The sequence below is a fragment of the Coloeus monedula genome (assembly GCF_965178545.1).
Source record: "Coloeus monedula genome assembly, chromosome: 2".
NCBI classification, from domain to species: domain Eukaryota; kingdom Metazoa; phylum Chordata; class Aves; order Passeriformes; family Corvidae; genus Coloeus; species Coloeus monedula.
Window position 1 is genome coordinate 80062267 of NC_138782.1, and position 14807 is coordinate 80077073.

At 35.3% G+C, this 14807-nt stretch overlaps 1 protein-coding gene across 2 annotated transcripts in view; it reads right to left on the bottom strand.

The window, feature by feature from the left end:
* The window catches only part of FUT9 (fucosyltransferase 9), a gene marked incomplete at both ends in the record, with an annotated part of 93759 nt that overhangs the window by 20128 nt on the left and 58824 nt on the right, over positions 1 to 14807 (bottom strand). The window contains one exon of one of the 2 annotated variants that reach the window (XM_082303055.1): positions 2044 to 2110. The exons of the other annotated variant lie outside the window; for it this stretch is intronic. Within the exon in view, the coding sequence (XP_082159181.1) occupies positions 2044 to 2110 (67 nt within the window). Of the gene's footprint in view, positions 1 to 2043; positions 2111 to 14807 lie in introns of those variants that run through there. 2 annotated transcript variants of the gene reach the window in all.

Here is a 14807-nt window from a genome sequence, read left to right on the forward strand (position 1 = left end):
GTACCCAACATTTCAGCATGGCTTTGGGTGGGCTGACTGCACTGATGCCCTGAAAAACAACACAGGGGAGAGCTGGCTCACTTCTTGAGTGTGGCCAGATCCACTATGCAGCAAAGATCTTATACAGCATAGATATTGTAACAGTCCTTATGAATCACAATTCATTGGCACTTCTATTACTTTGCACAAAAGGGCAATGGGGTCAGAACTTTGCTCACAGGAGGCATGTACAGGTAATAACAATACTACATGGGTCTTGTGTGTAAAGATTGTCATGCACTTTCTTTTATTGACACCAAGTTTTTTAAGTTGAGAAAATGCAATTTCTATTCTAGTATGACTTCAAAGCCTGGACAAAGCAGTTTTTAGTCTCAAGATGATATGAAGAAGGCTAAAATTGATGGGCACAGAGGAAAAGCAGACTAGGCAAATATGCCCCAAGCTGATGTGCAGTACAGGTATTATTTTTATATTTTCTCTCCCTTTGTATACTGTATGTTTAAAGACTTGGTAGTAAAGTAGAATTAGCATTCTCTGTTCATCTATTCATTACTTTCAGAGATATTTCAAATGCTTTTTTAGCTGGCATGGATCTAAACCCAAAGAAATCAATAAGAAGAAGTAGACTGCAGCAGTTACATGTTAGAAAAAAGAAAAAATGTATTTATGGAGTTCTGTCCCATGGTAACTTCTTACTGCATTATCAGTGTAGTTATGCCATTGTAGCATATTGCTATTAAAATTCATTAACAAATTGAGAGATTTAAGTGTTTAAAGGTATAAAGTTTTTGGTTGTGGTGGACCCCACTATCTCTGAGGCAAAAGTTAACCCAAATTCCTTTTTCAGTTTTCTTCTGTCAGCTACTTCAAATTATTCCCCCAAAACACATTTTCCAATTCAGAGCTATCTTTTTAATGACAAATGAGTTATAGCAGTGATCACAGGTAATTATTTTTTTCTGTATCATAACTTTAATATGCTCATAGTAAGCTCACAATATTGTTTTATAAACTTAGTTATAAGGATAATAAGGATGAATGAATACTCATTTCTATTTTCTTTCAGAATCTCTTCTCTGTGGGAGCTAAAAAAAAAAGTTAAAAAAAAGGTGTTGTGACAATGAGAAGATTAAATATTAAGGGTCAGCAGGTGCTTCTATTTCTCTGCAAAGACATACAAAATTAGCTTTTTAAAGCTTCTTACACAGTATTTTATAACGATGTTTTGCATAATATTTTATAACTGTTTTACATGGAATATAAATAAATCACTTAATTTTGGACTAGCAATTTATTAAATATAAAGAGTCTTAATGAAATTAACTCTTTTACACTGAAAAAAATTTGTTAACTCTTACTATGTGAGTCTAATGATGATGGCCACATTAAATTCCTTGTTTAGTACATACTAATGGTTTTGAGAACAAGTGTAATTTCAGCTCTAGCTACGTGTTGCAGAATTCTACAAAGTCCCACATCAAAACAGTAAGCTTGGTGAAACGCACTAGCATCCTATTTGTGGAAGGACTAAGGCTACAGTTTTTAAAAGCACCTGACATCCATATGCATTAGAAATCCATCACTGTTTTCAAAACTAACCTAGACATTTTATATTGGGACTTCAATCTTCCAAAAGTTAGGCATATTTTGTAAGTTGGTTGTATAATCTACTTTCATATTAAAGGAGAGAGACTACTTTGTAAAAGTAATTTACAAAATAACTGTCTTGTAGGGAGACTAGATGCTTATTTCTTATTTCCTTTAGGGATATAGAGTTATTAATCCTCTTTTGGAGGCAAGTGGATGAAGTAGGGTCAGTTCTTTCTGGATTGGCAGGTGGGGAATGTAAGGAGCACATCTTAAATGCCATTCTAGAAAATAGGAGAATCAAATCCAAATACCTTCTGTGTTTGATTTGGGCTTTTATCTTCCAGGGAAGAAACCTAACAACTAAGCTGTAAGCAGGAATTCAGAAATTAAGGTCTTTGTGCATCACAGGTGAGACTTAAATACTTGACTACTGTAACAGAATGTGATTCTCACCAGAACATTGTTGTTGTGGAGACAAGATCTTCCATCTGTGATGCATCCTAGAATACAGCAGCTTCATATGACAGACTGCAGAAGGGGTAAATATCTGTTTTAAAATGAAACAAAACACATTTTAAGGATGTCTTGTGACATCATAAGTCAGCTACATGTCAATTAGATATCCTTTCTCTCCATCTCCATGCTGACTTATGCGAAGTTCAGTCATGCTCCAAAAATTAGGAGGGGGTTAGACATACTGTAGGGAAAACACATTTTGTTTTGACAATCCTAGGAGGGTAATGAGATGTCCCTGGGCTTTTGGTAGCTCAGTCACAGTAGAAAGGTCTGTGGTTTCCTCAGAGCCAAGAAGCCAATAAGTGGACTTTTATGCTCAAGACTTCACTGACAATTTGGATGAAGAGGTCTCTAGAGACAGAAAGCCTACACGGAAGCTGAGAGGGTAGAATGTCCCACAGGTGCCTAAACATTTGAACTTAAGAACATGAAGTAGTTGTGTAAGTCCTCTTCAATGAGAGTTTGACTTTCCAGGCTCTATATGAAATATTTGCATAAGTGCCCATAGGTCAAATGTTTTACTTTTATGTCAGAACCTAAAAATTCAAATAATACACCAGGGGGAATTTACTAAAGTTTCTGGGTATTATATTAAGCAATTAACATTCCTACCTTCAAATTTTGCCCTTTCTATGCCTTGTGCTTGCTTTTGAAAATGAGAGTTTAGAAATTGGTTGATAACATACCGCGAAAAACTACCGTCCCATTTCACTAGAAAAATGAGAAGTTTTGTTGGTTCAAACAGTGAATTAATTTTCATAACAACAGGTTTGCCTATAAAGAAGAAATAAAGGAGAGTGCAAATGCTAGTCTTTTAGGGCTTTGACATGTTTGAAAACAGAATCCAATTAAACCCCTATATTTGCTAATCTTTGTCTTAATAAGGTTGTTGTGGGTGTTATTGGCTGTTTATACCATGAAAACATGGAGAAGCAGCATGATTATTTTCAGATTTGTGTTTAGATATTTTACCATTATAAACACATGAGAAAACCTGCTTGAGTCTCTTCAATATAGAAATCAGCAAACAGTTTTAAAAAGGAGAGAAGGTAATTAACTTCACTTCTTAATGATGCTGCTAATTTAAACTATGCAAGAGATGTATAATGACTGAGAGAAATGTTGCAGAAAAAAACCTGTTCTTCGGTTAAAAAACCAAAATGGGAATCAGCAGAGTTTGAATCTATTTGCACATCTTCAGCAGACTTAGTCTGTGGCCTTAACCAAAGTATTTAATTATTGTGGCCTGTAGTTTTCTATAAAATGGAAATGAGACTCAACTTGCTGAGAGGTTGTGGGCCTTAACTGTTTAGTATTTATATCTTCCAGGAGAATACAGATAGAATTGCAGAGTATGATGAATGATTAATATTCTTTTGCTATTACCAAGCACTGATATTTTTGCCCAGCTATTTTATCATACAAAAATCTTTACTTTTTATAGCTCTGTATCCAATAACTACCCTGACTGAAATGTATTAAGCAACAAATGTAAAGTCCTTCTCATGTCTCTTAAATGTAATTAATGCCTAAATTACTCTCAGAAGCAGTGGAGAGCAATGATGTTCAAGTCTACCCCCATTGCCTGTACCTGCCAGTTCCACAGAAGGATGACTAAAGAGTATCTTCCAGATAAAATATGTTTACCAAAATTTAATGGTTTTAAACCCTCGAAATCAGCACAGAACTTATTGTCTGCAGGCTTAGCATGCAGGTCCTGGAGAATGGAAAAACCCCACAACTTTCTGCTTCTGATCGAGCTGGTGAATGCATTTGTGGGCAACAGAGAAATTAGTTTTGCAGGTTCCTGAAGCACAGGTCTGGCCTACACAGGTGCTGAATCTGGGTACCCCAGACAGAATATTAAGCAAAGTAGTTACCATATCAAGCGGTAGTTACAAGAAAAAGGCTGTATATGTGCCAAATGCAAATTGATGTTGATAAATTGTTCAGAGAAATTACAGAGTAATATTTGTGATGAACAATTACTGCTATTTTGAATCAACAAGTAATTGCAAACAAATATCTTTAAAACTTTCCTACATAGTTCAATAGAAAGAGGTTAATACTCCTTTAAATGAAAATATTTTCTTATCATTATTGGCCTTACTTCGTGAATTATTACTTTGGATTGGGGTGTACTGACAAAGGTCTTCAACTTCATTAAATATCTGATGCAGATGAGCAAGTAGAACTTCCCATCTGATTTATTTGTCAGCATAAACTAGGAGAGGGTGCAGGTATCCTTTCTGGTTATAAAAAACCATTTTATCTTGTGTGGAGAAAATTCTAATGCTTTCACACAAAATATGTAACAAAATAAAAAAGCCAGGGGATTAGAATACTTTCCTATCTACATTTATTCCTGCTCTGTGGAATTTGCATAGATCTGTTCTCATGAACAGTTGTGTAAAACACAATGACATCAGAAACATTCTATACCTTGTCTGTAGACTAAGTTGAACTGTAGATCCTGGACTGTTATAAACAGCACGCTGTACAGTGTATATAGAACTCTTGTCTATATATGTCTTCTCTACCTTCTTTCAAAACAAAGATCTAAAGGGCAGGGTCACTACCTAGGATGTTGCAGACTGGGAAAAGCTTTTTATTTGAAAACTACGAGCACCAGCCCAGGATGTAAGCTCTGTAATGCCATTACAAACACAAAATGAATCAAGCAAACAGAAAAAACCCAACAGAAAATAAAATCTGTCCACAATAAATACAGATCCAAAAACGGTTTATGAAAGCATTGTGGTCAAGAAAATAACACAGTAAAATAATTAGAAAATATGGGAAAAAAGATTGCTGTTTAGTTATTTACTTATTTGTTTACTATTTTAAATGAAAATTTAATCTTTGTAATTTAAAATGGCATTAGTAACTTGCAGGACTATAAATAAGTTTTAGAAAATGGCATTAGTAACTTGCAGAACTATAAATAAGTTTTAGTGTGATGAAGGAAAGCAGTCTTTTCAGGACAGAATCATAATGTCTTCTATCAGGCTTGAAAAGAATTGAACATTTGTCAGTATGACTCGTCTTAAATTCACAGAAAATAATACAGGGATGCAAAAAGTACAATTTCATATTATTGAATGACAGCTATGGACATCACAGCCATTGGGCATGACAAGTGAAAATGACAGATCTAAACCATGTAGTAAGTATGTTAAATAATGTTTTGAGCAAAGTAGGAGTGCAAACTAAATCTCCCCACTATTTATAACTTACAGGTAAAAAGATTTGCAATGCCCTTAGAAGGAAAAGATGCAGATATTTTAAACCAATATGATTATATTTTTAATGTGTCAAATACATTTACAACCCTGGAATACATTTGCAATCTATCAGATGAATCTAAGTGTCAGATGTGATTTGAAGAAACAGAAGGAAGAAATGCAATTAGAATATCAAAAAGGCACAATATGTTGATTTTTTTTTGCATTCCTTCTGTCCAAATTTCCCATGTGTTTGTCACACCCCTCCAGTCTGACCTCAAAGATAAACAACCAAACATGCAAAACATGAGGTTTCTTATTTAGTACTCATAGCCTTTTCCCCCCTCTCCTAGCTATTTCAAACCCATTAAATATTTCAGTTGTAGTTTAGGTGTTTTCAGACTTAAAAGTTTTTTGATGAGTTTATTGCTTTTTAAAGGTAACAAATGTGAAAAAATTAATTTGATTTTTATCTGGTTCATACACTAAAAGATTTCTCTTAGTTCACTATCATTGACTTTCTCAGTAAAATGCCTCTTGATTAGCCTCTGGTTTTCCCTGGAGTATGCCAAATTCTCCTTCAAAGCTGGGTCAAAGCCTTTTGAATATTCCCAGCTTGCTGGTGTGTAGGGCAAAGATTTCAACTGAGTGTTGTGGCTTGCATTAAGACTGTCTGGTGTGCTAAGGATACAGCTAGGCCTGCGCCAAACACACAGCAAGCTTTGCAGTACAGCTGCAGGGGATAACCACCATGCTGCACACCCTTACCTTCAAGCAGCTGAAGAACACTTGGCTTAAAGCATTCATTAGGTGTGTGCTTAAAAGGCCGAAGTTGTACTTCAGGAATACATACTAATTTAAAAAGGAATTAGCAGCTACTTGCTACAGTGAGATTTCCCAGTGAGAGGCTCTCCTGGATGCTCTGGGCAGTTTCTTACACAAAATATTGAAAATGAATAGCAGCACAAAGCCTTTTAACTCCCTACACTTACCAAAGGTATTTTCCCACTCCCTCTCCTCCAATAGACTTTTTTTTTTCAGTGTTTCTGTTTACCCCCTCAGGGAAATCAAAAGTGAGTGTGTGTCTTTGTTCTTCTTTTTGCTCCATCTGATATCACATTAGCTCTGAGTCACCTGCATTCTCCCGAGCTCTCAGTCTGATCTTGTCTAGGAATTGTACTCATTAACTCAGCTGAAACAACAGTTTACAAAGAAATCACTACCATAATGTACAGAGTACAGAGTCAAGGTCAGGTTGCTTAACATATGCATTTGTTCAGCTGTTTTTGAATCTCCTTCTGCAAACGTGAGCTTGGGGACTGAGTGAGCAAGCTCAATGCTCTTAGAGATCATAAATGGAATAATTAGATGTAAGGTTCTTGCATCTGCAAAACTGGGTTTTCAGCTTTTAAATTTTTTCCTTGCTGTTGTTTTAAAGACTTTTTTTTTAAATGTTAGCTATGATGAATGGAAAAGATAATGTTAGAGTGTATTACATTATCTGAGAAATACTTAAATACAAGTAAATGGTAGCTGTGCTATAAAACGTGTGGAAAATAGTAAAGTTAAACTGCAAATGGAAGTTGTCATTTCCTGATGGTTCTAATCTATGATATATATCACCAGAAAAATTGTCAGTTTTTCTCAAATTGAAAATCTGATGTACTTTTTTTTGTATACAATACATTTTATTATTCAGTGGAATTTGCTTTACACTTTTGTGTTAGGAGTGATGTCTTGCTTATGTAATAGATGATGGATGGAGACTATCTCACAACTGAGTTGATTTGGGTCATCAGGTGGCTCAAACTTTTTAAATATTTTGCAAAACCATATGACCACAGAACCTACTTCTTTACAAAGATGTAGTTTAACTGGTTGATGTAACACTTTGTTGTAGTTTCTAAAATATTACAGTAATAACATATCTTATGTCAAGTTCCTGGAGGGCTCCATCAAAACAAAAATTTGAGTTTGTATTATGAACATTCTCTTACAGGTGAAAAATTTGCCACAAGAAATATTTTGCCTGAGCCAAGATATAGTAAATGATGCCAGCAAAGGAGGACAAGAATGATAAGACAAAAATAGCAGAAGTAAGATCATGCATTTAAGTATGCAGGTCTCAATGGCTTTAGAAAGCTTAAAGTAGATATGTATCAGCCATCTTATTTGCTAGTGAATTCATACAAGAGTGCTTTCTTTCTTTTTTCGTCTTGTTTTACTTTTCTTTCCATAGTTGTTAATAGCAAGATCAACTTGAGGAGCCTATTGTAGCATTAAAGGGCAACCTAGAGAGAACTTGAAAGGTGAAAGTTACCACAGCAGCTAAATGAATAAAGATGGACGTGTTCCAAGGTGAGTACAATGGCAAAAACATAAAGGCTGACTCTGATGTAGTAGGAAACAGGAGAATGAGATAGAGCTTCAGAACAGAAGCAGGACTGGCATATCAAGACATGGCTATTTTGGCAGCTGTATTTTATATGAGCAGAGGAGTGCAGTGTGGAGCCTGGTTAAAAACCTAAGGGAGCTGATGAGGGCTTTAGCAGCAATAAAAGAAAACACAGTGTAAGCTCATCTGAAGGAACTACGTGGCCTTATCATCATGGTGATAAAGGCAATGGAAAAGAAGGAACTGAAAATTTTCTCTTGCAAGTTAAGGCATCACTGTTTTTTATAATGTTTGGATTGTCTGAACAATCTGCAAGTACTGCCTCATGGCAATCAAGTCTAATGGTGGGAAGGGATGGAATATCTGGTTAAGAAAAACACAGAGTATTCCTATGTCCACACACTAAGTCAATGTTCTTATTGCTGATCCTCATTTTATTCCATTTCTTTCCTGTGTACTTTACAACCATTCTATACAGCAAATATTTCCCAGAATGGTCTTCAGTCTCTCCAGACTGATTTCTGTTTTCTTGGTGCTTGCTGAATGCCCTGAGTGATCTGAAATCTTTAAATCAAATTGCATTATTTATTAGCTCTTTGAGTAGACAACTAACTCTACACTTAGCCTCTGAAATGTTGGACCCTGAGCGGATGCTGTCCTGGCTGGCACAGAGGCCAGCATCGTCTTCTCTTTCCCCTTTTGAGTGTGGCTACCACAATTAAGGTGTTGTCCCCTTGATCCTTTTAAAGAAGAGACCTTTTCTACAGGATACGTCCTCTTAAAGCACAGGTGAGGGGGGAGGTCTATAACATGCATTTATACTCTACAAGTAGAAGCCAGGAGGCATGTATGGCCAATAACAGGGAGGCTGTTTGCATGAATTATGTTTCAATAATTGCATTGCTCCTGAGTTAAATAATTTCCTTACCCATTTTTCCATTATATTCTCTCCATTAAATTACAAGTATGATATCAAAGTGCAAAATAGCCCTAAGATTGCCCTGGCATACTACAATACTTTCCCAAACTGAAAGATTCCATCCCAGATAATACTCACAAATCATCTTTCCATTCTGCAAGCACTCTCTTCACTTTAAACATTAATCATCTTAAACACTTTTTGAAATAAATCCTGCACAGGTTTTAGGAGTAATTTCCTCTGTTCTGAACTCATATGCACCTTCTATGCATTCATGCAGGCAGCAGAGTGACCACTTTTTTCTGGCTTTTCTGGCATAGTAGAATTATGCCTTTTCTTATAATCCAAATCTTGTGGCAATTTTTGTACTTTTCTAGTGAAAGGAAATTAGAGAATGGGAGAATACAGTGCTCAGTGTCACTTGTCTTAAAAACTAGAAAAGTGTTCAGGCAGCTACAGTTTAATGCTGCAATGCCTAAAACTTCCACACTTGGAACTGAGGGTAGTGTTTGCACTGAGGAGTGCACTGTGCTACTGAGAAGTGGAGCACTAGGAGTCAGAATAGTTATAGTTGCCTTAGAACACTCATCTTCAAAACAGAAGCAGCCACCTGTGAAGCTTAGATGCTATCTTGAATTTAGACTTGGAAATTATTACTTTTTCCATTTGAACCTTCTAAATGTTCACACTTAAACTAAGCAGAATTACTCATAACCTTAGCCTTGAGCACAGATAAAGTATTTGGATGGCCATGGACACAAAGTAAAATATATGATACTTAATAATAAAAGTGGCATTTTCCAGAGTTCCGGTCTGGGTTAGTACACACTTTTCTCCCTTACCTGCCAATTCATGTATACAACCAGCAGGGCTGCTTTGGTTCAAAATGACGAGGTCCCTAGTTGCTACTGATCTGCTGGGAAAGCCCTCTTCTCTTTTGGAAAGAACTTTGCAAATCTTGCAAGCCTTTTTAAACTTTCTCCACCTTAATCCAAGAAAGCCTATTTGTTATTGATCTTTACACTAGGTAAGTTGTCCTCATGGGAATCAGGCAGCATGATACTTTCTAGAAAGGAACTAGTCTCTTGAAACCTGAAAGCCTTCCTACATTAAAGTGCTGCTTGTTGATAATTTCTTTCTTGGTTCACATATACACAAAAATACCAGTAAGCGTCTAAATATAATTGAAAAATGGATTTGCTGGTGTTCCATTACAAAGAGGTACAAAATACTACATAATTGTCTTTATTAAGAGCTAAAATGTTTCATAACTATTTAACATTTTATTTCCTTTTTCTGACTGTAAATTCAGTTCATATATAAAATAAAGTAATTAAAAAAATATTAAAGCTAATGTCTAGTCTTTTTATAATACAAATCTGCTGCTTCAACCTCAAGTAGTTTCTCTTCCTGCATTGTTAGGGTGATTGACAGTCAATCCACTTTGTTCATCAAAAGGCTTGAGAAAGCCATTTCCACCACAAGTTCTTCTCTGTTACTTTTAAAACATCAGATAACTTTATCTTTATAGATGAAATGGCATTCAGCATATCTCATGGGGGTTTTTTGTGTGTTTGTTATCCATGAGTTATCTTAATTGGAGTTTTTTCTTTGTCAGATTTCTGCCTCTTTTTCATTGTCGCAATCTAATCAGATCCTGGTGTTGTTTTTTTCCCTAGAAGAGACTTTCTGCATTTCTGTTAGTTGATGACATAATTTTTTTTGCACTATTTCTTATGCTTTTATCCAACTAGCTATGTTATAAATCTATTCTGCTCAAAAAAGGGGCAGTTTAACTATACTACCTTAATTGACCTACTTCAAGATACAAAATAGATTTTAACATAATTTGCAATACAAGCCAAACATTTTGTATTAATCTAGCATCACTCTGTGTTTCTCCAAAATTCAGAATATTTTAACAATGTGGGTATTCCTTATTGTACTAAATTTCTAAAGTAACTATAAAAATCATTTACATTCATGCGTGCCGGTAATTCTACTGAGCTGTTACTCATATGTAAAGAGCTAAGCACATGCAAAAACTCCTATTTCACAGGAATAATTTTAAGATAATGATCATCTTTGGGTAGTTATTTAGAGGATATTGTACTGAAGCAATTTGGATTCAAGTGCCCTATTTTTGGTTTGAAAAAGGCATATGCACATGATTCCTCACACCTACATATGAGTACTAAAATTTTTGGCACCTCAATCTAAAAAAAAGGGAACATTACCTTAGACAGCTGTAATGTGGGACAATAACATAGTGGCTTGGCAAATAGATTTTTTTAAAAAAAGTGATATTCTTCTGGAAGTTCTGCTTGATTGAAAAGTTCATGATCAATTCCCAAATCAAGACTTGTATTTTCCCCAGCATATATGTCTGTATCCTGTGTCCTTTGGAGACACTGTAGCTATGTGTAGGTAAATATGAGAGAGAGCAGAACAGGCCTAATAAAAGTCAACAACAGATTTGTTTGAATAAGGATTACACGATCAGGTTATTTACTAGCAGGCTGGCAAGTATCCAAGGTTAGACAAGTCCTTAGAGGGAAAGAATACACAAAGAATGAAGACAAGCTGAGATTTAGGGTAAAAATATTTTAGAATTTGAGAACAAGTCTTGGGAATATATAGCAACTTTATATTTTTACTGCATTTCTGCAGTGCTACACAGTACAAGCCTGACCTTTGTTGGCCCTAGAATTTCCATCTGTATGTATTAGGGTAAACTATGTGCCTCGGGGTGATCCCTTGCTTACTCTTTCCAGTTATTATTCCTAAAACTGACACACATGAGTAGGCAATATTAGAACTAGCACAAGATAAGTGACTTTTTGCTGCATTTCCCCCTCATCCACTTAAGAAGATTAAGTGATGTAACATAGATTTTATATGCAGAAGACTTCTCTTCCAGAGAATTATAAAATATTTAAATGCATTTATATAGAATTTTTCTCTGAAGTGAAATGCCCTTTATGTTGCAAATGGGCAGTTCTAACCAGCTCATGTTTGTCCTTTTGTTGGTGTGTCCTTCACATAGGAGTGATTTATGCCACCAAAAGAGTGTTACAGCTAGCGCAGAATTGAACACTTATCTACTCAAAATAGTTGCATTGCAAAAATGGTATTTTTTTCTCTGCACAGGAATTAGAATATCCAACCACTATGAAAAAGAACCTGTGCAGTTGTCCTACCGACACTACTGCACTACCAAAGGAGGCATTATTGCCTTATAAAAGAATCTAAATTTAAATACAGGAATCTAATGGGTAAGGGAGACTATCCACAACTAAAACAAAAACCAAATCATCAAAAAACCCACAACGAACTGTACCCTAATCTTTTGGGCAAAGAACTGCATTGGTATTTCATTTTCATCTGGTAACAGAGGATGGGAAAAGGAATAGTGAAGGAAATCAAATAAATACATGAACCACTTTACACTTAAAATTTTTTTTAAAAAATTATCAACTCACTTTTAAAATTGCAAAATAATGAAGACATCAGTTACAAGAACTAACAGTAAACATCCCTATGATTCAGGTTTGTAATCCCACCTATAAACATCTTTCTCTGTGTCTACCAACTCCTTCCAAGACAGAATGCTTAGTTTTAAATAAAATAATGAAATACATTTTTTTAAAAATGTAGTTTGTTATAGATAATCTCTTCTGATAGTTTATAGTTAATCCGTTATTTTATAGATAATCTCTTCATAGATTTAAACTCACAAGTATTCATGATATTCAACTGTTAAGCTGCAAATTAACCATCTCAAGTGTTCGGCAGAGGCACAAAACGTTGGTCTGGACCTCCTTGTCGTCACACCACTCGAGTCTCATTATCTTCATAAACCAAGATTATCCCTTTACACTTGGGCCAGAAGTTAAGAGAAAGTTACAAACCAAAAACAAAAAGTCTAATTTCACTAGCACCAGTGTGTATTTTCCCACAGACTCGAGTGAGAAAAAGTTTTGTCTTATCTACTAAACTATCTGCTACCATTAAGCTACTGAGAATTGATCAGATGGAAATAAATCACTGCAGAGACTAAGCATGGTCAGAATCAACCCTGTGACACCCATTGCCCTATTTTCAACAAAGTTCTTAACAATATGAAAGGCTCCTTTTCTTGGAAGTGGAGCTGTTAATTTTTTCTCAGTGATCCAAAGCTTGCAAGAGTAAATGGCTTGCCTGACTTAAATTAGTTTTTGCATGAATTTCTGTGTAATGACACCATGGTTCCAAAAAAAAAAAAAAAAAAAAAAAAAAAAAAAAAAAAGCGCCATATTGTGAGCAATTCTTGTGTGGAAGCACAACATGAAGGTGCTTGTCTCTTCAGTATCATATTTCTTCTCTTTAGTACCATATTCCTTTTTTTTCTTCAGACTTAGTCTTTAATTTTATCTTTAGCAAATACAAGTCAAGAACAATATGGAGACCAGATTAACATAATTTTCATTGCTTTCTCTAAAAACTGTTAAACAGTGAGACTGAGGGTTTTCACGCACACTTTAGATTATTGGCACATTTATGCTCTGGCACTAGAAAGATGGATGCACCTGCTTACTCTTTTGCATTGCAAAGTGCCCCCTTGATTTTAGTGAGTTAAACCAAGCCTCTGGGCATGCCTTTGCAGGATCAAAGCTTAGCTGCTTCAAACTTCAAGCTTTAGACCTGACATACCTAGGTCAAATTTCTGTTTTAATTATCTCTTTCTGTAATTGTTTTTGTTAAGTGCTGTGTTCTTTGTCCTATCTTCCATAATTAAATTTGTAGTTCAAACCCATACTTATTTAGCAATTTATCAAAATAAAACTGAAGCCAGCTATGCTGTTTTTGACAAAAAACACAGAATAAATAAAGCAGGTAAATTTTTTTTCAGGAAAAATAAAGTCAAACCAACAGGTCAGGTAGAAATTTATGAAAAATGAGACTTATTTAAACACACACACATAAGAAATCTTAGAATGAGACTGAAAAGACAAAATTTTTTCTTGCAGATTAGGTGCCTATGAATTGCACAAACAAAGATTGCCCCGATTTTTCAATTTAAAGCATAAAATAGCTATTTCTCAAAGCCTGAAATAGCTCCATAACTGGACCTAAAATAAATAATGGAGTGACACACAGGGAAAAAGTTTCCATTTTTCTCCTTTACAGAGTTTTAAAGTGCAGGCAACCCAATGAGACTTACGCGCTTTATATTTCAAATTATTTGCATGAATCTTACCACATGACTCTCTTGTCTCTGAAGATTTCTCTTCCTTTCACTTAGCTCTATGTGCATTCATATCATACTGGTTTGCTGGCTCAAAAAGTAATGTCTTTAAAACTGACTTTCTGATTTGGGAGTTCTGCTTTGTAGATAGAAGGCAAAGTAGTCACTTTATATCAGGCACTCATGAATCAGTCTGACCAGGCCTGTCTAGGGTGGAGCTTAAGCTGCTGATTGGCTACAGATAGAAGTGAGCTTTATTGGATGATATAGCATCTGATAGGTTAGAAATCACCAGTTTATGGAATGGCTACAATAATAGAAAGTGGACTGATCTTGTCTTTGTTTATTCTAATCAGCCTTCAACTTGATTATTTACCTAGAAAACATTATGCACAAGAGAGACAGTCTTTGTGCTTTTTACTCTGGCTATCATAAATGACATGGTCTTGAGTGTTTGGAAGTTGACTTTTGGGTCACTGCTTTACTTCTTTTTTTTGTCTTCAGAATGTGGTCAAAAATCCTGAGTGATGGTACTGATTGCTTTTGATTTATCCAATTTTTCTTCTGGAGTAAGTGAGCAAAGTACTTGATATTCTTCCTCAGGTCTTGCCTCTTGTCTCCTGGCTTTGGTCAACTAAAGACTCTTCCAGATGGTGAATAATCATAAGGAAAGACAATAAATGATAATCAGAGAAAAATATGAGCAGACTGAGGCTGAATGGGAGCATTGTGCTTTCCTGTCCCTAATGATCTTCCAGCTATGCTCCACATGCTGGAACTATCTGATCGTCCACAATATTCTTATCCTATTGTTGCTATCTTCCTGGTACTGAAATTAGCATAACTTTTTTCCTCCAGTAGCTCTATTGACTACCAATTGAACACAACTAAAGACATTTACTTACTTTATAATTTATCTGTGCAACTGTGCTGTCG